This window comes from Microcaecilia unicolor, chromosome 3 (genome assembly GCF_901765095.1).
Source record: "Microcaecilia unicolor chromosome 3, aMicUni1.1, whole genome shotgun sequence".
Taxonomy (NCBI): Eukaryota; Metazoa; Chordata; class Amphibia; order Gymnophiona; family Siphonopidae; genus Microcaecilia; species Microcaecilia unicolor.
In genome coordinates this window covers 302,733,930-302,761,212 of record NC_044033.1, presented here as the reverse complement: position 1 = coordinate 302,761,212, position 27,283 = coordinate 302,733,930, and the positions used below count along the sequence as shown (strand labels likewise).

At 44.7% G+C, this 27,283-nt stretch overlaps 1 protein-coding gene across 1 annotated transcript in view; it reads right to left on the bottom strand.

Moving 5' to 3' along the window:
• The window catches only part of LOC115466761 (ATP-dependent 6-phosphofructokinase, muscle type-like), a 243,842-nt gene that overhangs the window by 32,785 nt on the left and 183,774 nt on the right, over positions 1 to 27,283 (bottom strand). Inside the window, 1 exon segment of the mRNA XM_030198256.1 lies at positions 15,974 to 16,126. Coding sequence (XP_030054116.1) covers positions 15,974 to 16,126 — 153 coding nt within the window.

Genomic DNA, 27,283 nt, shown 5'->3' with positions numbered 1-27,283 from the left:
GTGACGGCCCGTCTGAAGTTTGCCAGTGAACACCTGGATGATGCCGAGAGTGATTGGGAGAAGGTGCTGTGGTCAGATGAGACAAAAATTGAGCTCTTTGGCATGAACTCAACTCGCCGTGTTTGGAGGAAGAGAAATGCTGCCTATGACCCAAAGAACACCGTCCCCACTGTCAAGCATGGAGGTGGAAATGTTATGTTTTGGGGGTGTTTCTCTGCTAAGGGCACAGGACTACTTCACCGCATCAATGGGAGAATGGATGGGGCCATGTACCGTACAATTCTGAGTGACAACCTCCTTCCCTCCGCCAGGGCCTTAAAAATGGGTCGTGGCTGGGTCTTCCAGCACGACAATGACCCAAAACATACAGCCAAGGCAACAAAGGAGTGACTCAGGAAGAAGCACATTAGGGTCATGGAGTGGCCTAGCCAGTCACCAGACCTTAATCCCATTGAAAACTTATGGAGGGAGCTGAAGATGCGAGTTGCCAAGCGACAGCCCAGAACTCTTAATGATTTAGAGATGATCTGCAAAGAGGAGTGGACCAAAATTCCTCCTGACATGTGTGCAAACCTCATCATCAACTACAGAAGACGTCTGACCGCTGTGCTTGCCAACAAGGGTTTTGCCACCAAGTATAGGTCTTGTTTGCCAGAGGGATTAAATACTTATTTCCCTCTGCAGAATGCAAATAAATTCATATACTTTCCACAATGTAATTTTTCCGGATTTAATTTGTGATGTGCTATCTCTCACTGTTACCAATAACCTACCCTTCAATTATGGGCTGCTCATGTCTTTGTCAGTGGGCAAACTTACAAAATCAGCAAGGGATCAAATACTTATTTCCCCACTGTATATACAACAGTTCAAATCTGCTATCATCAAATTTTTGATTTTGTCACGTTTTCTCCCCTGTCCCCCCTTATTTCTTAATGCCTGTTTGGTTTAACAGGTTTATGGATTACATTTCCGAACCAGCACATCTCACATGCTAAAAATACTTAATCTCAAAGATGAAAACATTCTCTAGAGAACCAAGTGGCTACAGCCCGTCATCAATGTTCCAACCTTTTCAACCCCCACCCCACCCCTCTCGTAATAACTCAACAATATACTGACTTCCCCAAAACTAACCCAATAAAGAACAAGTTCTTTAACTCCTACTGTTCCCCACCCCATATCCCCATTGCCCCCCTTCCATCTTCTTCCCCCCCCCCTTAATTAGCAACACCTCCCCCCCACCCTCTTCTCCCAGTGCAACGCTCAAAGTGCCAAAGAAGCGCAATTACCTATGCCATGGGAGTTTGTTCAGGATTTGACTGTGCGCTCGGGGTGAGATTATATTTAAGTACGCCCCCCCATACTGCCAGAACCTCTGCTGCCTTCCCAGTGACAGGCCCGCACCTCTGGCCTCCCAAATCCTGAGCTCATGCATTTATTCCTCCAATGCCAGAAGGGAAGGAGGGTGATCCAGCAGCCAATAGGGAATATACATTTTTTCCCCACAATGCAAGCCTTCCCTAAGAACAGCTTCTCCCCTCGCGTACCCGTGCTCCACGATCCATGGGGCACTAAGTATCGCTTTTTCAAAGGTTAGTCTAAATGTTGTGCCTAGAACCTCTTGTAGAAATTGGGAAATTGCCAGTCCAATAGTGAGAAATACCTCTACATTGCCAGAGGCCATGAAAAAGTGTAGCCTCATCCCTTGTACATTAAGGCAGCAATGTGAAGTCGTTACCCCCATATGGACAGCCTGTCTCTGAGAAACGTAAGCCCTGTGCACTGATCTAAATGGCACTCCTGAAGCTCTGCACTATGGACCATCTGTGGGCCACTTTTAAGGGCTGTCCAATAGTAACTGCGCTGATATCTGCTTTCCCACCTCCTCACTCCACCTATTCGCCACCCCCTGCAAATCACGAACTTTCTCTCTACTACATAATTCTCTATGGAACCACGCTACCAAGGCGTTACCTACTGCATCACCCTCCAATAGTGTTCGTAGCTGTTCGCTAAAGCCTGTTGACAGGCTATCCGATGGCAACGAACGCACATAGTGAGTTATTTGCCCGTATGCCAAGACGCTCAATGGGCCCCTCCCTCCCAGATCCGCAAAAGTCTGATAGTCTATCAAAGAACCGTCCGGTTGAAGTAGTTGTTCCAACCTAGTCACTCCCTTTTCCAGCATCTGACGAAACACCTTTGAATCTCTCCCCGGCGCAAAGTCTAGATTCCCCTGTAAGGGGAGCCACACACTACTCGCTGGGTTCTGTCCCCACAAACTTTGACCAATGCTCTCCACAACTGCCACACTGGGCGCAGTAGCACACTATCCCGATAGTATTATGGCCAGCGTCCTCTAGGGGTATGCAGCAAGGAGGCCACATTCCATGGGTCGAAGTAACTCTTTTCCAACCCCAAATCTATATAAGTACTGGTCCCCAACAACCAATCTCTTAGATATCTAAGTAGGCATGCTTGATTGTATTTCCTAAGGTCTGGAAACCCCAAGCCTCCCGATTTTGAATTGCCCACCACCATTTTCCACTTCACTTTTGCCTTCCTTCCCCCCAAACAAAATCTTGCTGCCACTTTATAGAATGCCTCTAGGTCTCTCCGCGTTAACCACAGTGGTAACACTTGCATTACATAAAGCCACCGTGGAAAAATAATCATTTTAAGCAGATGCACCCTACCACAAAAGGACACCGGCAATACCGACCAACTTGCCAGTTGGGCTTTTGTCTCCTGTAACAATTTGGATACGTTGGTCGTGTATATCATTGAGGTGTCCATTGCTAATTGTATATCTAGATATCGGAACCTCCCGATCACCCATTTTAGGGGAAAATCCCCATCCCACATACCTCTCACGGCATCCGAACTGGCCAGTGCCTCCGACTTCATTAAATTCAATTGAAAACCGGAAAAGTCCCCAAATTCCCCTAAACTTTCCATAAGATTAGCCAGGGAGGTCTTAGGGTCTGTAATAAGCACTAATAAGTCATCTGCGAACGCTGCGGTTTTAAAGGTATGGCTCCCTATTGTTACCCCCTGGATACCTGGGTTAGCTTGAATCACTCGCAGGAGGGGGTCCAAAGTTAGGATAAAAAGTAACAGTGACAGTGGGCATCCTTGTCTTGTTCCCCTGCATATCAGGAAGCTGTCCGACAAGACTCCATTGGCCTACACCTGCACTCGTGGTTCTGCGTATAACGCTCGCACTGCCTGCGAAAACCCCCCTCCGATACCATACGCTGCCAGGACCCCATACATGTATCCCCAGTCCACCCGATCAAACGCTTTTTCAGCGTCAAAGCTTATTAAAAGTGCCGGGGTCCCCTCTTTCCGAACTTTTCCTAATGCTGCTAATATCCTCCTCATATTCTTCGTTATTACCCGCCCCCGGATGAACCCTACCTGTGAGTCAGCTATCAACGATGGCAAAACTCTAGATCTATTTGCCATAATTTTAGCTAGCAATTTAACTTCTGTGTTAAGCAACGAGATCGGACGGTAGGATTCAGGCCTATCTGCTGGTTTGCCCAGCTTTTGAAGAACTATTATTTGAGCTACATTAAGATAGCGGGGTAGCTTTCCCTTGTGTATAATATCATTAAAAACCTCTACCAGAATCGTGCTAATCTCGGATTTCAGCAATTTATAAAATTCATACCGAAAACCATCTGGCCCTGGGGCCTTGCCCAGTGCCCCTTGCTGTATAACCAGTTCTACTTCTTCCACCGTCACCGAAGCGTCTAACTTTGCCAGCTCAGAGTTTGATATACGAGGCAATTCCATACTAGATAAGTAAACCTCACTATCTTCCAGTAAATCGTCCTGTGCCTCATAAAGTCAGGCAAAAAATTCTGCAAAACCCCCGTTAATGGCCTTATCTGTGTGGTGTCTGTGCCCCTTGGGGTCCACTAATGTGGTCACCTTCATGCGCCCCCTATGCCCTTTAGCCAGAAGGGCCAGTAGGCCACTGCTTTTATTCGCAAACCGATACAGCTGATATTTATAGTAGGCTTGTGATCTCTTTGCCCGATCATGCAACAATTCATTAAGATGTTGTTGCACTTCCAATAACTGTTTTTTCACCCTTAGGGCCTGTGTCTCCCCAAACTGTCTACGAAGTGAAGTCACTTGCTTTTCCAGGCGCACCACCTCTCTACAACGCACTTTCCTTTGATGATTAACATACGAGATCACCCCCCCCCTCAAAGAACTGCTTTCGCTGTTTCCCAATATCAACCTAATTGATCCCTATGTTGAGCATTAGTTGCTGCGTATTGTTGCCATTTCAATACCAGAAAAGAAAAAATTACTGTCCCTGTAAAGAAAGGATGGAAAACACCAGCCACCTCCCACAGAGACAGGCTCTCCATTAAACTGAACCTCAACCCAAGCATGGTCCGAAATCATTATAGGGCCTATCCTGGTTTCTTCTACCTGTGTTAACAGTTCAGGTGAGATCAACATGTAATCTATCCGGGACATTGTATCATGGGCTCTAGACATGTGTGTGTAATCTCGTTCTAAAGGGTTAAGCGTTCTCCCAACATCTATCACTCCTAACGCTGACTCTAATAATAGCACCCCTCATTCTGTTCTAGCCAATTCTCTATCAGTGGGAGCGGAGCAATCCAGCTTTGGGTCCGCGACATCATTCATGTCCCCTCCCATCACTATCATTAGATCTCCCAACCCTAGCATCTGCTTAATCACTCCTTTGAAAAACCCTCGCTCAAATACATTTGGAGCATATAGGTTACATAATATCATCGGCTGACGCTCCAAAACTACAGAGACCAATATAAACTGCCCTTTTGGATCTGCTATGATTTTCTTCGTTTCTAGATGTAGGCTCTTTTTTATTAGAATCACCACTCCCCCCCTCTGGCCCTCCACTGGTGCCTCATAAATAGTTCCAACCCACCACTTTTTAAATTTTTGATGCTCCTCCGTCGAGAGATGCGTCTCTTGCAGGAAGGCAACAGAGGTCCCCCTGTCTCGTAAAGCTTTTAACAATTTTTGTCTTTTAATAGGGGAGTGTATACCCCCCATGTTCCAAGTGGGGGGTATACACATATCAGCCTATACCTTCCCTCCTCCAATGACCTTGAATTGTCAATGTATCCCTACCTCTCACCCCATGCCCGAGGAAATGTCCCAGCCGCCATCCCCGAAGCACGAAGTGATATTCCTTTAAGCCAATGTTTTCCAGGTTTACCCCCTCTAGACACCACCCAGAATTAAATTGTTCACAGATTCAGTACTCAACTAAGGGCTAGCGAAGACACATAATTCCAAAAAGGGCCCTTGAAATTGTATTCCTGGCAGAGAGGAAATGTCCTGAATTTCTAGGCATTCCATATGGAGCAGGCCAATCATTCGGGTAAGCCATTGTTGCACAAGTTCTACGTGGAGAAAGACAATCACTTGTTTAGCCACCATAGTAGCTCTGACCGTGAAAGCTTTAAATCCTCGAGGTCTGGGGAGTCTCTGTTTGGGGCACCTAAATAAAAGCATAGAGTCATAATGCCATCCAGCTCCCCAAAATTCTGAGACCGGGTCAATATCATCTTCCAAAAAATGGTTATGACTGGGCATGAGCAAATCATGTGTTTCAATGTAACTCCATGGGTTCCACATTTCAAACAAGAGCCTGTAGGGGATAATCCCATATGAAAAGCTCATCTAAGGGATATATACAGTCTGAGAGCAAATCTATACTGTAGTTCCTAGTGAGAAGTGATGTTCGCCTGATGTCACAGGGATAGAAAATAAGCTTTAAATTGAGTCTTTGTGAGGGACGTAGATAGGTCTTTCCTCCAGAGGGCCACCAACCGCTCATAGTGGAATTCTGGTGCAGTATCTCTTATGTATGATTTGTTTTAAGTTTACTACTTAGTAGCTACTTTGCCCCCTAGTTCTAGTATTTTTGGAAAGAGTAAACAAGCGATTCACATAGAATCACATAGAAGGTGGAAATGAAAACGGTAACAGAATTCAAACACGCGTGGGATAAACATAAAGGAATCCTGTTCAGAAGGAATGGATCCTAAGGAGCTTAGCCGAGATTGGGTGGCAGAGTCGGTGGCGGGAGGCGGGGATAGTGCTGGGCAGACTTATACGGTCTGTGCCCTGAAGAGGACAGGTACAAATCAAAGTAGGGTATACACAAAAAGTAGCACATATGAGTTTATCTTGTTGGGCAGACTGGATGGACCATGCAGGTCTTTTTCTGCAGTCATTTACTATGTCATTTACTATGTTACATCTACCTGTTTCACTCCATTCAGTATTTTATAAACCTCTATCATATCTCCCCTCAGCTGTCTCTTCTCCAAGCTGAAAAGCCCTAGCCACTTTAGCCTTTCCTCATAGGGAAGTCATCCCATCCCCTTTATCATTTTCGTCGCCCTTCTCTGTACCTTTTCTAATGCCACTATATCTTTTTTGAGATGCAGTGACCAGAGCTGCACACAGTATTCAAAGTGTGCTCACACCATGGAGCGATATAAAGGCATTATAACAGTCTCAGTTTTGTTTTCCATTCTTTTCCTAATAACTCCTAACATTCTATTTGCTTTCTTAGCCACCACTGCACATTGAGCAGAGGGTTTCAACGAATCACCAACGATGACATCTAGATCCTTATCCTGGGCGGTGACTCCTAATGTGGAATCTTGCATCATGTATCAATGGTTTGGATTCCTCTTTCCCACGTGGATCACTTTGTACTTGTTCACATTAAAAGTTATTTGCCATTTGGATGCCCGGTCACCCAATCCTCTTGCAATTTAACAACTTTGAATAACTGTGTCATCCGCGAATTTAATTACCTCACTAGTTATTCCCATCTCTACATCATTTATAAATATGTTAAAAAGCAGCGGTCTCAGCACAGACTCCTGGGGAACTCCACTATCTACCCTTCTCCATTGAGACACTGACCATTTAACCCTACTCTGTTTTTCTATCTTTTAACCAGTTTTGAATCCATAATAGGACATTGCCTCCTATCCCATGACTTTCTAATTTTCTCATAAGTCTTTCATGAGGTACTTTGTCAAATGCCTTTTTGACAAAGGCTCACCTTTATCCACAAGCTTATTTACCCCTTCAAAGAAATGTAGTAGATTGGTGAGGCAAGAATTGTTGGCATTGGCTCATTAATCCATGCTTATGTATATGCTCTGTAATTTTGTTACTATTATAAAGAATTTTGTTCTTTATGGTAGTCTCTACCATTTTGCCTGGCACCAATGACAGAGCTCACCGGTCTATAATTTCCCAAATCATCTCTGGAATCCTTTTTAAAAATCGGAGTTACATTGGCCACCCTCCAATCTTCCGGTACCATGCCTGAATTTAAAGATAAATTATATATTATTATTAACATTTGTATAGCGCTACCAGACGCACGCAGCACTGAACACCTGACACAGAGAGACAGTCCCTGCTCAATAGAGCTTACAATCTAAAAATACAGACAGACAAGACAATTAAGGGTGAAGGAAGTATTAGGTGAGAAGGAACAAGGGGAGGGCAATTGAGTAGTGGCTAGGAGCCAAAAGCAGTGGTGAAAAGGTGGGTTTTCAGCATAGATTTGAAAACAGGTAGAGATGGAGCTAGACGTACAGGCTCTGCAAGTTCATTTTTCAATTCTATCAGTACTCTGGAATGTATACCATCTGGTCCAGGCGATTTGCTACTCTTCAATATGTCAAATTGCTCCATTACATCTTATATGTTTACAGAGATTTGTTTCAGTTTCTCTAACTTATCAGCAATGAATCTCTCCCACATCTTCCTCGGTGAATACCGAAGCAAAAAATTCATTTAATCTCTCCATTATGGCCTTGTCTTCCTTGATTGCTCCTTTTATTTATTTATTTGTTGCATTTGTATCCCACATTTTCCCACCTATTTGCAGGCTCAATGTGGCTTACATAGTACCGTGATGGTGATCGCCAATTCCGGTAAGAGAAATACAAAGTGGTCAAGTGTTAGTGTTCATAGATGACAGAGTATATTAAGTATTCAAGGAGAGAGAGTTAAGTTTTGTCCAGTTCTGCTAACAGTTTCGATTGTGTTGCAGGGTTCAGGTGTTTAGGTTGGATCATTCTGGTATGCCTTTGTGAACAGGTTGGTTTTTAACGATTCTCATGACGTTTGGAAGTGCATTCCATATTTGCGTGCTTATATAAGAGAAGCTGGGTGCATATGTTGTTTTATATTTTAGTCCTTTGCAGCTAGGGTAGTGGAGATTTAGGTATGTGCCTGCTGACCTTTTTGTATTCCTGGTTGGTAGGTCTATAAGGTCTGCCATGTAGACTGGGGTCTCGCCGTGAATAATTTTATGAACCAGGGTGCAGATTTTGAACGCAATTCGCTCTTTGACTGGGAGCCAATGTAGTTTTTCTCGTAAGGGCTTGCGCTTTCATATTTCGTTTTTCCAAATATGAGTCTGGCTGTGGTGTTTTGGGCAGTTTGGAGTTTTTTCATGATTTGCTGTTTGCATCCAGCATAGATTGCATTGCAGTAGTCTAGGTGACTTAGAACCATTGATTGTACCAGGCTGCGGAATATTTCCCTCGGGAAGAAAGGTTTTACTCATTTAAGTTTCCACATTGAGTGAAACATTTTCCTTGTTGTATTTTTTGCTTGGCTCTCTAGCGTGAGATTTTGGTCGATTGTAACTCGGTCATCTAGCAACTGATTCTTTTGCTGGCTTCTTGCTTCTAATATACCTAAAAGAAGTTATCGTTCTGTGTTTTTGCCATTGCCTCTTCAAAGTCGTCTAGTGTTATACAATATGGTATTATTTCCAAAATGATTGTATGTCTTACAGACATTTCCTATTTAACTTACCGATCGTGATGTAGTACTTTTTCAGAAACAGTTGCTTAAATTTCCATGGGTTTTTTTTTTTGCAACTACTTTTGCTACTTTTGGACCGTGGTGGACAGGCCTTACCTGATTTGCGCAGATATAATGTGGCCTCCCTCATGTGATATTTAGTAGTCTTGATTCATGAGACAACATATTTTACGCCACTTAAATTGGAACAACTTATAACACTGACACATTTGCTGTATTATCTACATATTAAACATCCTACTTGAGTATTGACAGTTAAAGCTCATCCCATTTTTAAATCCATGAGGCAGAGTAGGCGTTGGCTCCAGGAGCGGACTGACCATTTGGGAACCGGGCAGTGCCTGGGGGCCCAGAGGCTCTGCCTGGTTGCCCACCACTGCCACAGCACACTGCAGCCCTCCCCAGTCCTATCTTGAAGAGCCTGGTTGTCTACTGGCCTTTGTGGGGGCAGGACAGAATCCCACTCATTCCTGCCTGCTGTCACTACTTTGCATGGCGGTGCTGGTGCTGCCATATTTAAAAAATAGTTGCTAAAACTGCAGGGACATGCAAGACTTCTGCGGTAAGTCTTGGCAGCCATTTTGAAAAACACGGCTGCACAGACGCTGGCCGGGCAAAGTAGCAATAGCAGGCAAGAAAGAGTGGGGTTTTTTTCCTGCCCCTGAAGCCACTAAACCACAAGGTCCTTCAAGGTAGAACCAGTGAGGGCAGTAGCAGTGTGGGAGGCAGCAGGTAGTGGCCAGGGGGGCTCCAATGACCCTTACTGCCCAGGGGCCTTGACCACTGTCAGTCCACCTCTGGTTGGCTCTGTAAACAATTGAAAATACCTCCTTGGTCAACGATGATGCTCCCTTTGTGAGGTAAGAAAGATGTGATTTGGTGACGGAGGACAATTAAATCTTTTGAGGTCCTCAAGGAGGAGGGGCAGATTCTGTAGTCTGACTGGTTTGCATATTTACAAGTTAAACATTACCTTAGCACACTAGATCCAAATACTCAAAGAAGATGCGGTGGATTTGCTTGCTGAAACCTTACTTTTAAAAAGACAAACAAAGGCGAGTTTGTCTTTTTATCAAAATCAGCTTGAGAAGTTTAGCTCCTAAATGGTATTATGAATCATTGACTAGTATATGGAATGTTGACTTGCGGAGGGAGGAGCAAATTACAAGCGATGGCCTGAGACAGTTGATGAAGAATATTAAAAAGCTTACTCTATCACCGGGCCTACAGGAGCAGCAATATAAATTAATACTAAGACTCTATATTTCTCCACATAGGGCGTACCTGGATTAAACAACAGATACAGCAGAGTGTCTGAAATGTAAGGTTTCACCAGCCACCTTGATACATATGTTTTGGTCCTGTTCTGTCATAAAGCCTTTGTTGTGAACAGCGAAGATACTTACCTGTAGCAGGTATTCTCCGAGGACTGCAGGCTGATTGTTCTCACATGTGGGTTGACGTCTACATTAGCCCAGGAATCGGCATTTTGCCAGCAAATAAACAAAGTTTTGCTAGAGTCTTCTAGCGCGAGCCGCGCATGCATGGACCACTTCCTGCCCGCAGTGTGGTGCTACTTCAGTTTAATAAAAAAGCATAGAAGCAAACAAACAACAACAACTCCAAAGGGGAGGTGGGCGGGTTTGTGATACCTGCTACAGGTAAGTAACTTCGCTTTCTCCAAGGACAAGCAGGCTGCTTGTTCTCACATGTGGGGTATCCTTAGCACCCAGGCTCACTCAAAACAATGAACATTGGTCAATTGGGCCTCGCAACGGCGAGGACATAACATAGATTGATCTGAAACCATAAACAACTGAGAGTGCAGCCTGGTAACAGAACAAAAATGGGTCTATGGAGGTGGAGTTGGATTCTAAACCCGACAGATTCGGAAGCACTGACTGCCCAGACTGTCGCGTCGGGTATTCTGCTGAAGGCAGTAGTGAGATGTGAATGTGTGGACTGATGACCATGTTGCAGCCTTGCAAACCTCCTCAATGGAGTCTGACTTTAAGTGAGCCACTGACACAGCCATGGCTCTAACATTATGAGCCGTGACATGACCCTCTAAAGACAGCCCAGCTTGAGCATAAGTGAAGGAAATGCAATCTGCTAGCCAATTTGAGATTGTGTATTTTCCGATGGCGACTCCCCTCCTGTTGGGATAGAAAGAAACAAACAAGTGGGCGTACTGTCTGAAGGGCTTTGTCCGCTCCACGTAAAAGGCCAATGCTCTCTTGCAGTCCAAGGTATGCAAACTGCTTTCCGCCAGGGAGGGTATGGAGGACGGGGAAAGAATGTTGGCAAGACAATTGACTGGTTCACATGGAACTCCGACACACACCTTCGCAGAACGTAGGGTGCGCATGTGGAGGACTACTCTGTTGTGATGAACCTGATATAAGGTGCAAGCACTACCAAGGCCTGAAGCTCACTGGACCCTACGAGCTGAAGTAACTGCACCAGAAAACGACCTTCCAGGTCAAGTACTTTCAGATGGCAGGAATTCAGGTGGCTCAAAAGGAGCTTTCATCAGCTGGGTGAGAATGATGTTGAGATCCCATGACACTGGTGAGGTTTGATCGGGGGCTTTGACAAAAGCAAATCTCTCATGAAGCGAACAACTAAAGGCTGTCCAGAGATAGGCTTACCCGCTACATGGCGATGATAAGCACTAATCTAACTAAGGTGAACTCTTACGGAGTTGGTCTTGAGACCAGACTCTGACAAGTGTAGAAGGTATTCAAGCAGGGTCTGTGTAGGACAAGAAAGAGAATATAGGGCCTTGCTGTCACACCAGATGGCAAACCTCCATTTGAAAGAGTAACACCTCTTCGTGGAATCTTTCCTGGACGCAAGCAAGACACAGGAGACACCCTCTGAAAGATCCAAGGAGGCGAATTCTAAGCTCTCAACATCCAGGCCGTGAGAGCCAGAGACTGGAGGTTAGGATGCAGAAGCGACCCCTTGTTCTGGGTGATGAGGGTTGGAAAACACTCCAAGCTCCACGGTTTCTCGGAGGACAAACTCCAGAAGAAAGGGAACCAAATCTGACGCGGCCAGACGACGCAATCAGAATCATGCTTCCGCAGTCTTGCTTGAGTTTCAGCAAAGTCTTCCCTACTAGAGGTATGGGAGGATATGCATACAGAAGGCCTGTTCCCCAATGGAGGAGAAAGGCATCTGATGCTAGTATGTCGTGGGCCTGAGGCCTGGAACAGAACTGATGGACCTTGTGATTGATCTTAGTGGGAAAAAGATCCACCGAGGGGGTGCCCCATGCTTGGAAGATCTTGCGGATTACTCTCATGTTCAGTGACCACTCGTGAGGTTGCATTATCCTGATCAATCTGTCGGCCAGACTGTTGTTTACGCCTGCCAGTTAAGTGGCTTGCAGAAACATGCCATGACGGCGCGCCCAAAGCCACATGGGGACGGCTTCCTGACACAGAGGGCGAGATCCGGTGCCCCCCTGCTTGTTGGTGTAATACATGGCAACCTGATTGTCTGTCTGAATCAATATGATTTGGTTGAACAGTCGGTCTCTGAAAGCCTTTAGAGCGTTCCAGATCGCTCGCAATTCCAGGAGATTGATCTGAAGACCTTTTTCCTGAAAGGACCAAGCTCCTTGAGCATGAAGCCCATCCACGAGCTCCCCACCCCATCCGTCGGCAGCACTTTTTGTGGCTGAGGAATTTGGAATGGAAGTCCAAGGTCAAACTGGTCTGAATCATCCACCACTGAAGAGAATTCCGAAAGTCGGTGGACAGTTGGATGACATCCTCTAGATCCCCCGCAGCTTGAAACCACTGGGAAGCTAGAGTCCATTGAGCTGATCTCATATGTAGACATGCCAAGGGCATTACATGAACTGTGGAGGCCATGTGCCCTAGAAGTCTCAACATCTGCCAAGCCGTGACCTGCTGAGACGCTCGAACCATGGACATCAGGGACAGAAGGTTGTCCGCCTTTACCTCGAAGAGATAAGCTCGAGCTGTCTGAGTGTTCAGCACAGCTCCAATGAACTCCCAATTTTTGGACTGGGGTGAGATGGGACTTGGGATAATTTATGACGAATCTCAGTAGCTCCAGCACCTGACTAGTCATTCGCATGGACTCCAGAGCACCTTCCTTCGAGGTGCTCTTCACCAGCCAATCGTTGAGATAAGGAAACATATGCACTTATGCACTCCCAGTCTATGTAGCGACGCTGCAACTACCGCAAGATTCTTTGTGAACACCCTGGGCGCAGATGCCAGACCAAAGGGCAGTACACAGTACTGAAAGTGCTGAGTTCCCAGCCGAAATCGCAGATAGGAGAGAACTATGACAGTGCTTCTTCGACTTCGCTCGACGCCCGTCATCGAGACTCCTCACTACTGATGAGGACGTGGAATCCTCATTGCTCTTTGGGGCCGAGTCCGACGAAGGTCGGTCCCGGGGGCCCTGCATAACAGGAGGCCTCGACACCTCACTGCTCCCAGCGCGAGTTGGGTCTCTCAGCAGCCATTACCTTTCTTCCCGATGTTGATGCTCCTGTTTGATGTCAATGCTGCCGCCCTTGGTAACGAGGTCGATGTTGAAGGACCGGACTGAGCCCCAAAACGTTTTTCCTCATTGGGCTTCTCGGGACGCTTGAGTCTGTCTCTTCATATGAAGACACAAACTAGAAGCGGCTGGGCTATGGTAGGGCCCAAGGCACTGGATACACCAGGCGTAGGTATCGGTATCTGAGATAGGCCGGTTGCACCGCATACAACGCTGAAGCCGCTGGGTGTCTTCGATGACATGGAAGGGAAATGGGTTTGGCGAAATCAAACGATGTGATTGTGCCTTGAAAAGAAAAAAGGGGCACAAAAGAAAGGGAAGAACCCGGCCGTGCGGCCTGAAAATTAGCTGCGTCAAAAAAGAAAGAAACCTTATAAAAAGGCCTAAAACCTAGAAAAATATGTGGAGAAGGTGTTTTTTTTTTTTATAAAATAAGGGAAAAAGAAAAGTTAGTGAACTCGTCATCAAGACTCTTTCTCCTGGGCCAAAAACGAAGAGCAGTGTAGAAACGCTGTCTCTGCACCGTGGACAACAAAAAACTGAAGTAGCATGTTCAGGCTAAGGGCGGGAAGTCGCTCGTGCGCTAGAAGACTCTAGCAAAACTTTGTTTATTTTGCTGGCAAAATGCCGATTCCTGGGCAGCCTGCTTGTCCTCGGAGAATATTTTGTCCTGATTTTGGGAAAAAGTCTGCCTTTGTGAGCTCATGTTAAGCTGTTTTCAAACTTTGTTTCTCTAGGTGTGCAGACAGGGCTGAATTTGCTGTTACATGAGACTTTTTTCTGGCCCAGAAATGAATATTAATGCATTGTCATCAGACAGTGTGCCTTTTGTGACTGCTTGGCAAAATGCATTGTTTTATCTTATCAAAATGGAAAGACTGGATGTACATAGGGGATCCCCAAGAGCATGGTGGAATTTCCAACAAGTTTGATGAAAAGTGTGGGATAAGTTACTACATCATGCTCATAATTATTTGTTGAATTTGTGAGCTACAGCACTGAAAGGGTGGGGGATGGAGAATTTGGGGAAGTGATTTGGCAATGCAGATGGGTTCATGATCACCGTGAAGACACCACATGGGTGATCTGGACCTTGAATTATATGTTTATGATGTCTGAGACCGTCTTTAAAAGGGAGGGGGGAGGGTGACAATCTGAAAAACCACCACCAGCTTGTGGGGTATTTGTTGTTCATACATAAACTTTCTGTACTGTGTATGATATGTTGTACAACTTAAATGTTCCTTGTGGTTTCTAATAAAGATTATACATACATAAAAAAAAAACAAAGTCATGCCCATAAAGCTTGCAAAAATAATGTGCATGATCCACTGTACGTGGTTATTACTTATGCAAATAAACATTAAACAAAAAATCTGAACACGTCTTGTACTTTTTTATGCTATGCACATGGTAAAGAACATAAAATGTGTCATACTGGGTCAGACTAAAGGTTCATCAGGCCCAGCATCTTGTCTCTAATCATGTTTAGTCCAGGTCACAAGACCTGGTAGAAACCCAAAGAGTAGGTCCAATCCTTGTTACTTACACCCAGCTTTCCCAAGCCTACATGGCTAATAATGATTTATGATCTGTCCTCCAGGAACATGTCTAATCCTACTAAACCCACTGTATTGCAAAAGAACAGTTGTTTGCAGAGTGTATTAAATATTGATTTGTTATAATCACGCTATGCAGAAATCAGATTTACAGCGAGAACATGGGCTGGAAAACAAATCAGCTGGTGAATGCAGCCAAGTCAACCTGTGATTCTTTTGGTAGCTTGCTCACTTCCACATAATGTAAAAGATGTGTCCGTAAAAAAGACCATCAGTTTAAAAACAGTAAGCAATGAATATGCAAATTATTGCTGCTTGTATGTGTTGGAAAGCTAAGGTCTGTGGCCATCCTTGTGAAACTGCACTATTTTCCCCAGACAAAAAACAAATTCATCAGATGTAGTCATTTTCATATTTTTGGCAGATTTATTTGAAGATGGACACAAGTGAGCCGGTTCAATATGGAGTTTAGCCAAGTAACTGGCATTTGTCACGTGCCACATAGTTGTAAAGGACATTGATATTTAAAATCTGAGAGACATTTAAACCTGTGGAATATTGGTTCATGAGACGCTTGTAGAAGTGAAAGATTGCTAAAAGTGAAAGATTGTTAAAATACTGTGGAAACCGATAAAGTGGAGTTTTTTTGGCAACATGATGGTGCGCAGTACCTATGCCTTATAGTCAGTTGAGTCTGGTTGGCTGGGTGGCGTTTACTGAAGCCTTTTTTCTCCACTTTTAAATAAGTAAATTTAGATACTGCCTTTGCAGAGTCCAAGCGTGTCGTGCACCTAATATAGAACACAGTGAGTGTAAAGCTGTGGTGTTGGATCTTCAGATTTATTTGAACACCATTACTATTTACCTAGGTGACAGGTGCTAGCATTCACTGTATTCCACATCTGCACTCACCATTTAAAGCACTCCATACACCCTCAGCACCATGGAAGAACAAAAAAAGACTGGCTACTGACCGTGGATATTGTATTTAGAGCAGTATCAGCACCTATGCTGAAATCCGACCCAGGGACATTGTTGGACACTGTTGCTGGAATGACGACAATGGGGATACATAACTCTTCATATTTAGCACGGCCATCCATCAGCTCCAGACTGCCGGTAAAAGCCTTCAGCCAGATAGAAAGAAGAAAAAAAAAGAATTAAAATAATAACCAGCATTAGCAGGACACTACAGATAGAGGTCAATAACAACCAACTACTTCAAGAACAGTCAGCGCCACTGTCAGAATGTGGGCTGATTTAGTAACGCACACAGGAAGCCTGTTGACACTTTGTGAGAAATCCCCAAAGAAGGTAGAAAGGAGATGTTTTTTGTGTTGATTACAAGAAATGCATTGAGCCAAGCGGACAGGTTGGTCACTCTTAGATAATAGAAGAACATCTGGCGGGCTATCACACAATGTTTCCCTTGTGCAGTATTGTTCAATGAGTAAATCTCATTGTTTTGGCTGTGCCAGCTTTACCTAATATCTCTTTCAACGGAGCTTTGCTGAAGATTTTGAAAGAATTTCCCTTCCTGCTTTACCAGTTCCCAATATTTCTTTCAGCACAGGTTGATCCAGACCAGGTTCCCTCTCCAACCCAATCATCTGCACCTGTTGACTTGTAACTTCTGGTTACCTTGGGTGGGGAAAACCCCATCTACAACCATACAATATAGAGTCAGGTGGGAGCAGAGGTAAGCTAAAATCAGGACTGGATCAGATTCTTTAAAAGAAAACAAACCAAATCAAAAATTCAAGAACACCAGGTTTCACAAAACTAAATAATATTTAATAAAAGAAGGTGCTGCATTCCATAAGCAAAGCAGCATTTTCATTCACTATATGAACTGTCAGCAGGATCTGTTTAGTATATGTATGGGATACTGTAGCACCTTTTATTATATGCACTTATTTTAAAAATCCTAGTGTTCTTGGACCTTTACTCTGGAAATATATATGCAGAGAGTTCAAAGTCTCCCAGAACACTCAGTAATCCCTGTTTGTTCTGGGGCAGCATAGTTGTGCCACTGATTTTTGGATACAGAATTTAAAAAAAGCTATCAGGTCCGCTAACTTGTTCTCGACTATCAGAGAGGCTAATTCAGAAAGCCATGCAGTACAGTCACACACTGCTGTGGTCTTGAAGACGCTGCCATCTTCTGGAGAGTGAGCTGATAGAAATACAGTGGTGTACAGCCTGTTCCACAGTGTTTGGCTGCCTTGTTAGATGCAACGGTGCCTGTTTTGAGAGTGCAACTAAGGAGTTGAGGAGCTTTAACATTGTATAACCCCTGACGCAGCCTCTGTGTGGGTGAAACACAGCCTGTGTTGGGCATTCTTGGTTTTTGCTTTTTAATAAAGATTTATTTATATTTTCAATTGATCTGTTTAGTTTGGTTCCGACATAGGTTTTTACATCGGGCCTTTTAATACCTTGTAGTCTATGGCCTCCATCCCTCCCTGCAACCTGAACCCCCTGCCCCATTTAAAATAAACATCCCTGGTGTTTTAGTGGCCCACCACTCTTGCGACATAAAAAAATCCCTCGGTGTCTAGCAGCACCCCTTACCTCTCCATCACATACCTTTAAGAAGTAGAGGCAATGCCCACTTGCTCCTGCCTCCATCTCTTATTTGGTAGACTGACCACACTCAGTGTGTCCCAAAATGCACTGTACAGGGTCAAGTGCCACTATTTTCAAAGATGGTGGTGCAGAGGCTCAAGTGGTGGGCTCATACTCCTGCCTCTTAAAGGTATGCTGGAGGATAGTTTGGAGAGTTTGTGAGAGGGACTTGGGGGGAGGATGAGTGAGGGGTGCCACTATACACCAGATAATTTTTTTAATGTTGGAGACAGTAGAGATAGGTCAGGGGAGGGAGAGAACCGCTAGATTACCAGAGACTAAAGGGGCTGTTGCAGAAAGGGATTTCAGGTTAGAGGGAGTAGGGGTGGGTGCATAGGCGTAGTTTGACTGTTTCATTTGGGGGGGCAAAGGATGGGGCGGAGCATATTAGCATATTCATTTGCATATATACATATGCAAATGAATATGCTAATAGGGAGGAAGGAAGGGAAAAGAGCTGGCTTTTTTTGGGAATAACCATAATGAATATGTATGAGATATCAAGCCGGCTCTTTCTCCCTTCCTTCTTTCCTCCTTACCCAGCACTTCCTCTTCCTCTCCTGTAGTATTTCCCCACCCCCTTTCCCATACCATGCCAGTGTTGACCTTAGAAATGCATAGGCTATATGTAGATCCTTCAAGAGGTAGTGTGTCATGATTTAGGCTCTACACCCTTTCTGATGTTTTGGTGCCACCTCAGTAAGGCCAACACACAATCTCTCCACTGCAAAACGCTATACACAAACTTGTGCAAAAACACACTCATATTCTTACTAAACCATAACAGCACTAATTCCAAGGACAGACTCAGCATGCAGCAATACCAGAAAAATTGAAACTTACATGCAAAATATCACAGATGCACATTTCCAAAAGCTGACATATTCCAATTAATAAATTCTGAATAAAATACTTTTTTCTACCTTTGTTGTCTCATCATTTAGTTTTCTATTCGCTTTGGTCCCAAGTGTCTTCTGTTTTATGCAGTGCCTTCTTTATGCAGTAGCCCTGTCCCTACCCTTCCTGGAGTTTCAGTATCTGCCCTCAATGTGTCCCTCACCCCAATCTTCATCCTGTTATTCCTGGGGTTTTTTTTTTGCTAATTCTCCCCTCTTCCAGCACCCTCTCTTTCTATTTCCTCCCTTCTATACAGCACCCTCTCTCCCTATTTTCACTCCTCTGACCAGTATATTCTCTTTCTCTCACCCTCTTCTGTCCAGCATATCCTCCTTCCCTTACTTCAATCCAGCATCCCTCCATGTCCCCTTCCATGTCAGCTTCTCCATTATATCATTATTTCTCCTATGTCCAGCATATCCCCTCTTTGTCCCCATCCCCGTACAATGTCTAGCACCCCCCCATCATTTTCTTACGCCCCATTTCCAGCATCTCCCCTGTCCTCTTACCCACCCTATGTCCTGCATCTTCCAATATCCCTTTTTCCCTCCCAGCATTGTCCCTGTATGCCCTTATCACCTCTCTGTCCAGCATTGTCCCTTTGTGTCCCTGTCTCTATGCTCCCTCAATGACCAGAATCTCGCTTCTCTGTCTCCTTGACACTCTCTTTTCTCTTCCCTTCCTCCTACCATCCATTCTCCCTTCTTCCCTCCTACCAGCTAATCCACATCTAACAATCCCTTCCCCCTCCCAATCCATCATCTCTTCCTCTCTGTTCATCATCACCCCCCCAAAAAAAAAAAAATATCCAGCACAGCAGACCTGCACCTCTCTCCCTCCATCCTGTAGATCCTCCTCCTGCCACCATTCACCCCTACCCACATGGTTCCATCACCTCGCTCCTCCCAAAGGTGCAGCTGAACAGTACCTCCATTTTTCTCACCTCCCCCCCAATCCCGGTTCCAGCGTCTCTCCCTTTTCCTTCCTCCTCACTCACTTGCATTGATCGCTGCCGGTAGCAGCACTGCAGCCAGCCAGCAATAACAGCAGTCTGCTTCGGACTTCCCTGCTACATGTCCCGCATAGGCGGGACGTGTGGCAGGGAAGGCTGAGGCTCCGAGGCAGACTGTTGTAATCGCTGCAGCGCCGCTACCAACAGCCCCTGGTACCGAAGTTGAAGCGGCGAACGGGTGGCCAGCAGTGTTGCCAGGTGGAAAATTTTTTTCCCACCCAATCCAGCACAAAAACCGCCCAAAACCCGCCCAAACTCAAACCCCGCCCCTGACACCCCCACCCCGAATCATCACCCCGCCCCCGCCGTCATCAACCCCGCCCCCACAGTCACCGGCCCCGCCTCCCCCGTCACCGGCCCCGCCTCCCACGTCATCGGCCCCCGCCTCCTACGTCACTAACCCCGCCCAAAACGTCACTAACCCCGCCCCCGCGGCCGAAAAAGCCGCCCAAAAAACTGCCCTGAAGCCCAAAAAGCAGCCCAAAAAAACGCAACCCGCCGCGGGCAAAAATTTCCCGCGGCGGGTCGCAGAAAACCGCCCACCTGGCAACACTGGTGGCCAGCAGTAGTAAAGGCAGCAAGCAGCAGACAGGCTCGACTCCGCTTCTCTGCCCTCTCTGCATCCCGCCTTCCTCTGATGTCATTTCCTTTCGGGCGGGAAGCAGAGAGGGCAGAGAAGCGGAGTCGAGCCTGTCTGCTGCTTGCTGCCTTTACTACTGCTGGCCACCCGTTCGCCGCTGCGGGTCGTCGTCGTTTGGGGGGGCAATGCCCCCCCTCGCCCCCCCCCCCCAGTCTACGCCCATGGGTGGGTGATTGTTGGATTGGGGCTCATCCCAGAGGACCTGGGGGAAGCTTATTAGTTTTTCTGCCCCTTAAAAATCTCTCTGCATCGGGTCGGAATATTTATTAAAATAAATGCTATTTAGGTTGACATGCTGTGTCCTAAATCTACTGCTGAAGCTATATCCCGCATTATATGTTTATGATGTCTGGGACCGTCTTTAAAGGGGAGGGGGGAGAGAGGAAGGGTGATAATCTGAAAAACCACCACCAGCTTGTGGGGTATTTGTTGTTCTTACATAAGCTTTCTGTACTGTGTATGATATATGTTGTACAACTTAAATGTTCCTTGTGGTTTCTGTTATTTTTTTAATATTTATCTTTTGATAGTCATTTTTCTGTATGTTTTTATCTCTGTTACTGATTTTATTGTATTTTGTGCTTTAGCCTAATTTTTGTTCTGTATTTATTTCATATATATTTTATTTTTCACTTGTATTTGATGTTAGCCAAATACATCCACCTGACACACAGTTGTTCCTTCTGTATGCCAGTCATACACCACTGAACAGTTAATGGTTCCAGTCACCAACAAGTTAGCATAATTTCAAAAGCTTTATTTGTATTTTTCATTTGCATTATTAAACAATTTTATTGACACTGCTTTGATGCTGTTTAAAAGAAGTTTGTTGAGGGGTCCTTTTACAAAGCCATGGCAAAAAGTGGCCTGCGGTAGCGTGGGTTTGTCTTTTAGACATCTGCTGGGCCATTTGGATTTTACTGCAGCTTGGAAAATGGCTGTTTTTTAAAGGCCGGGAAATGGGCCTGCGCTAATATTGAAACTAGCGTGTGCCTATTTATGGCCTGAGCCCTTACTGCCACCCATAGACCTAGCAGTAAAGGCTCACGCGCTACCCATGCGGTAACAATGCAGTGCGTGCCAACATGGGCGCACTGCCAATTACAGTCGGGAACGCCCCCCCCCCAAAGTAGAAAATGTTTTTCTACCTTGGGATTTGGCGTACACGCTACCCCGGCAGTAGTGCTGATTGGGTGCGCACTACCCATGCGTTAGCCCTCCTGCACCTTTGTAAAAGGGTCCTGAGTGCCTAAATAAACTAAACAGATAAGTCACTTTGAATACTGGGCCATTTGATTACCGCCAGTGCAAAAAAAAAAAAAAGTATTTATTGAATAAACACCAGAAAACATCAATTCCCCCAGCACTCTGTCACCCTTCTCTCTTGTCTGCTGTAGATCCTCCACTCTGTGTTTCTTTTCCATGCTGACTACTCAAACAAATATATGCATTTGATTCCATCTGATACAGTAAGCAGTAGTGGCATATGCTTCAAAATCATTAAGGACAATTCTATAAAATAGCTGCTAATTGTGTATATAAGTTATAGAATAACAGCAATTATGTTCATGATCGGCACCAGTAATTGGCATTTATGCACATAAGTTGTAGATGCTATTCTATAATATATGTGCCAAAGTTGCTTAGCGCTTAAGTGTGAGAAGGGTGTAAATGTGGGCTGAATATAGGTGGGTCATGGGCATGTCTCTGAGATTAGCATGTAATTTATGGAATACTATGCTACATGCACTTCAGGGCACACTTACATGCCAATAGTTATGACTGCCATTGACTTGGTGTAACTTTAGATGCAAACATGCCCACTTACACTAGTATTCTATAACAGAATCTTGGAGGTCAGCGAATGGAATTGGTGGGCCTAAATCTTGGTGCCAGTTTACAGAATTGCCATGATTGATTTTTATACCCTCAAAGAACCCCTAATTAGGAGGAAAATAAATACCAACATTTATAAGTTATCTTATCTTGTAAAGTTTTTTTTATATATCACAAGTTAATAAAATCCAAGCGGTATAAAACACACACATAAAAGTCCCCCACAACCCACCCCTCCTCCCAACCAGTTCTTTTCTCCTCACACCCAATATATAAAATTATACCCCCCCCAAAATTAAAAACCCTAAAAACCATTAAACAACTAAGAGAAGCCAGAAGCTCTATTTATAATACTAGTTTCAAGCTCATTATATGGAACAGCAGGGACAACTCTAAAATCTCACCTTCAAGATGTGAATACTAGCTTTAAAATTTGTCAGAAATCTTTATTGTCAGTTCAAACACGTGGGAAAAACTTACAACACGGCACTTACAGTAATATGCAAACATTGCGCATAAAATTTCAAGTACATACACATAGTATTCACAAAATGTCATTCCCACAATCCAAACTAGTGTATTATTGCTCAACCAAACTTCTTGAGAACTATTTTCTAATTCCCCCCCCCCCCACCCTGAACAACTTAGAACAGTAACAAGTAACCCTGCTCCCACCCACCTCTCCTTTCCCAGCCCTACACATTCATTCATGTACACAGGTTAATAATTTCCTGCACCAAAGCCCAACAGTATTTATACTGAGCAATGTGAAATAAAAGGTTCCCACACAGCTTCCCACTTGTGTTTCAAGTGTAGACGCTCTGCTAAGAGCCGCTCCATTTCACAATTTGTTAAGTCACTTCGTTAGTGGAGGCACTGCTTCCAATGAGCAGCCACTATTACACAAGCAGCGTTCATGGCGTATCGAACCAAAACGGCATGGGCAAGTGGTAGGCCTGGAAATCTTTTAGGAAAAAAATAGACTGGTGCCCATGGCAGAGCTAACCCCAGGCATCTTTGCAATCTACTATGTACTGCTTTCCAAAAGGCTCTTACTTTTATACAAGACCACCACATGTGTCCCATTGTGCCAACTTCTCCACATCCCTTCCAACAGATACCCGACTGCGCTGGGTAAATGCGTCAGAGTCGAGCAGGTGTTAGGTACTAACGAAATAGTACTTTAACAGCATTTTCCCTAAGAGGCACATGAAGAGACACCGTCGAGGCCCTTTCTATAGTCCCCCACTCATCCTCCCGTACCTCCAAGCCCAGCTCACGGCTCCAGTTTCTCTTACGGAGCGTGTATACTGGGTATTTTGAGCAAATGTGCTTATAAAGACAAGTTATCAAGCCTCTCGTGGACCTGGAGTCCTCACATAAGTCCTCCAAGAATGAATCCTCCCTCGTTACCAGTGGACAGAAGGTTTTCCCCCTCAGGAAATGCGAGATCTGGAGATAAGCATACCTATCTGTGTGCAATAAATGGATATTCCTCTTTCAAAAGAGAGAAGGTTTGCAGAGATTCCTCACTGAACATCTGACCCCAGGTCCTCAAGTCCTCCCTGTACCATCTAGAAAATACACCCTGCACATTCCCTGGCGGGAAAAGAGGATTGTATGCTATAGGCAACAGATGAGATAAATTATTCTCCGGGCATGTGAAAACGGTATCCCAGTAATAAAAGGTAGTGTAAATCGACGGCACACCCCTGGCCCCAGAGGCCTATACTTTCGAGGGAGCCATATTAACGCACCCAATGGCCTCGTACCCAAAGAAAATTGTTCCAACTGTAACCCACAATTTGTGCGGCAATGCATGATACTACTCTATGGCTGCACGCGCCTGAGCTGCCCTGTAGTACCAATAGATATTGAGGACTCCCATCCCACCCGTCTTCCTATCTTGATATAGGAATGACCGAGGGAGAAGCGGACGTTTTCCTGCCTATATGAAACGCATTATGCGATCTTGCAAAGCAGATAGAGTCCTCCTTGGTAACTGCAACGGGAGTACCTGGAATAAGTACAGAAGACAGGGTAAGATATTCATTTTAATCGTGGCTATTCTACCAAACCAGGACAGAGTCAAATCCTCCCATCGCTCCAAGTCCCAAACTATTGCTCTAATCACTCCTGGATAGTTTGCGGAATACAACTCTGAAAAACGCGGGGTCAACCAAACTCCCAAGTAACAAATTCCTTTCGCTGCCCGTCGGAATGAGAATGAGTCCTGCAGAGTACTCACCAACTCTGGTGGCAAAGTGACATTCAAAGCCTCTGACTTAGCCATGTTGATTTTAAATCGATACGACTGCTTAATCGTCCACTATAAGCAGGAGATTAGGGAATGAGGTAACCGGACGGGTTACAGTTAACAACACATCATCGGCAAAGAGTGCCATCTTATGCTCTCTCTCCCCTATTTGCATTCCTGAGATATCTGGGTTTGCTCGAACATGTGCTGCAAAAGGTTCCATTACCATTGCAAAAAGCAATGGGGACAGTGGGCACCCCTGACGAGTACCTCTCTGTAATGTAAACATCTCAGATTTCGCTCCATTAATTCACACACAGGCCTTAGGAGAGCTATAAAAGGCCCTAATCCACCCAAAGAACAGAGGCCCTATCCCAAATTCTGGGTTAAGTGTTGGTAGGTTGCTAGCTGTCAAATACTCATTTATAGCTTCCGGAGTGGGACAAATCTCCTGCGAATATAATTTCTGATAGAACTGTTAAGTAGAGGAGTGTGGTAGCCGTATTAGTCCACTCTTAAGGTTATCAATAGAAATCAAACAAAATAAAACATGGAAAAGAAAATAAGATGATACCTTTTTTATTGGACATAACTTAATACATTTCTTGATTAGCTTTCGAAGGTTGCCCTTCTTCGTCAGATCAGAAATAAGCAAATGTGCTAGCTGACAGTGTATATAAGTGAAAACATTCAAGCATTACTATGACAGTCTGACAGGGTGGGAGGATGGGGGTGGGTCGGAGGTATGCATGGGGATATCAAAGCATATCATTGATATTCTAACAGGATGGGTGTGGATAGGTGAGGGGTGGGATGATCAACAGAGACATACAGCTTTATGGTTTATAATGGGCTAGGAACCCCAGGTCCTTGTTAAGTCCTTTCTGTTGGGTGTTAAAATATTCAATCATTCTGACTTCAAAGGTCTTACGTTCTTGTATGGTTTTAAAGTTACCTTTCAGTATTCTCACTGTGAAATCACTGGTACAGTGTCCTGGTTCTGTGAAGTGCTGTCCCACCGGGGTGGGGGCCCTACTGGCTGTATTGTTCATGTGATGTCTATGTAAATTGAATCTTGTCTTAAGCATCTGGCCTGTTTCTCCAATATAGCATCCTTCGTTACATTTTTTACACTGAATGATATATACCACATTGGAAGATGAGCAAGTGAAAGATCCCTTTATGTTGAATATCTTTCCTTTGTGGGTAACTGTGGGGTCCTGTGAAATATTTTGCCATACTTTGCAACTGGATAAATTACAGGGACGTGTGCCCTTCTGTTCATTTTCAGTCTGTGATGGAAGTTTACTTCTGATTAGCTTGTGTTTTAAGTTGGGTGGTTGTCGGAAGGCCAGCACTGGTGGGGATGGGAATATCTCTTTCAGTAATTCATCCTCCTGGAGTATAGGTTGTAGATCTCTTATGATTTTCCTCAGTTTTTCCAGCTCTGGATTGTATGTCACTACAAGGGGAATTCTGTCTGTGGATTTTTTCTCCTTGTACTGTAGCAGATTCTCCCTGGGTGTTTTGAGGGAGGAGGCAATATTATTTGGGGGTTGTAGCCTTTCTGTTTGAAGGATGCACTCAGGCTTTTAAGGTGTCTGTCTCTGTCCCCTGGGTCAGAGCAGATACGGTGGTATCTTGTGGCTTGGCTGTAAATGATGGATCTTTTTGTATGTGAAGGATGGAAGCTGGAGTAGTGGAGGTAGCTGCATCTGTCTGTGGGTTTCTTGTATATAGATGTTTGTATACAGCCATCACTGATTGAGACCGTGGTGTCCAAAAAATTGACTTTTTCTGGGGAGTAGTCAATTTTGAATCTGATTGTAGGATGGTATGTATTGAAGGCAGAATAAAATTGTTTCAGAGTTTCTTCACCCTCCGTCCAAATCATAAAAATGTCATCGATGTATCGGTAGTATTTTAGAGGTTTGGTCTGGTGTGTATTCAGAAATCTCTCTTCCAGCTCAGCCATAAAAAGGTTGGCATATTGGGGTGCTGTCCTGGTGCCCATCGCAGTGCCCATTATTTGCAGATAGATATCATTGTTAAAGCGGAAGTAGTTGTGAGTTAAAATGAATTTGATTAATTTTGTAATAGTTTCTGGTGAGTACTGATGGGGTGACATTTTTATGATTTGGACGGAGGGTGAAGAAACTCTGAAGCAATTTTATTCTGCCTTCTGTACATACCATCCTACAATCAGATTCAAAATTGACTACTCCCCAGAAAAAGTCAATTTTTTGGACACCACGGTCTCAATCAGTGATGGCTGTATACAAACATCTATATATATGAAACCCACAGACAGATGCAGCTACCTTCCTGTGAACCTGGGACCCCTTTGTGAAATGGCAAGCTGGGCTGCCACAACGATAACTTGCTGTCTGAAATGTCCTCAGTTTTCCATGCTACTGTCCTCAGGGAGGGTGGGGAGGGGAGGGGGAGAGGGTTAACGTCGTGGAAAGTGTTAATTAAGGGAGGGAAAGTTTCTGGGGGGATAAGAAGATGATTAAATCTTGCTTCGGATATGGGTAATAGCATCATGCCAAAGAGTTATGGTTTTAATTATTCTGCCTAGCAAGATATATTGCATAGTGATATTTTTGTTTTGCCTTGTTCTTGATTGTATTCTGGTTTTCAAACTTTAATAAAAACGTTTCCATAAAAAAAAAAAAAAAGAATTCTGCCTTATAAGAATAATGCTACTCGTGAGCCACCTCGCAAGCAGCATTATTCCCATGGCCCAGTGTTTCTGGGCCACAAGGAGAGGGTCCTCCTCAGACCTACCTGCATACCTCCAGTACAAGCTCCTCTCGACTAATCCCCCCTGTTAAAGAGCATTAATGGTCCTCAATGGGGGGGGGGGGGGGGGGGGGGAAGCGAGACCCAGTTGCTCCTGCCTAGTGCAGCATCTTCCTGAAAATGGCGCAACTATAGCTGAGGGTCATGCTTCTCTATAGATAAATAAATGACCCCCGAGTCACGTGACGCGATGCACACGAGCAGCTGCT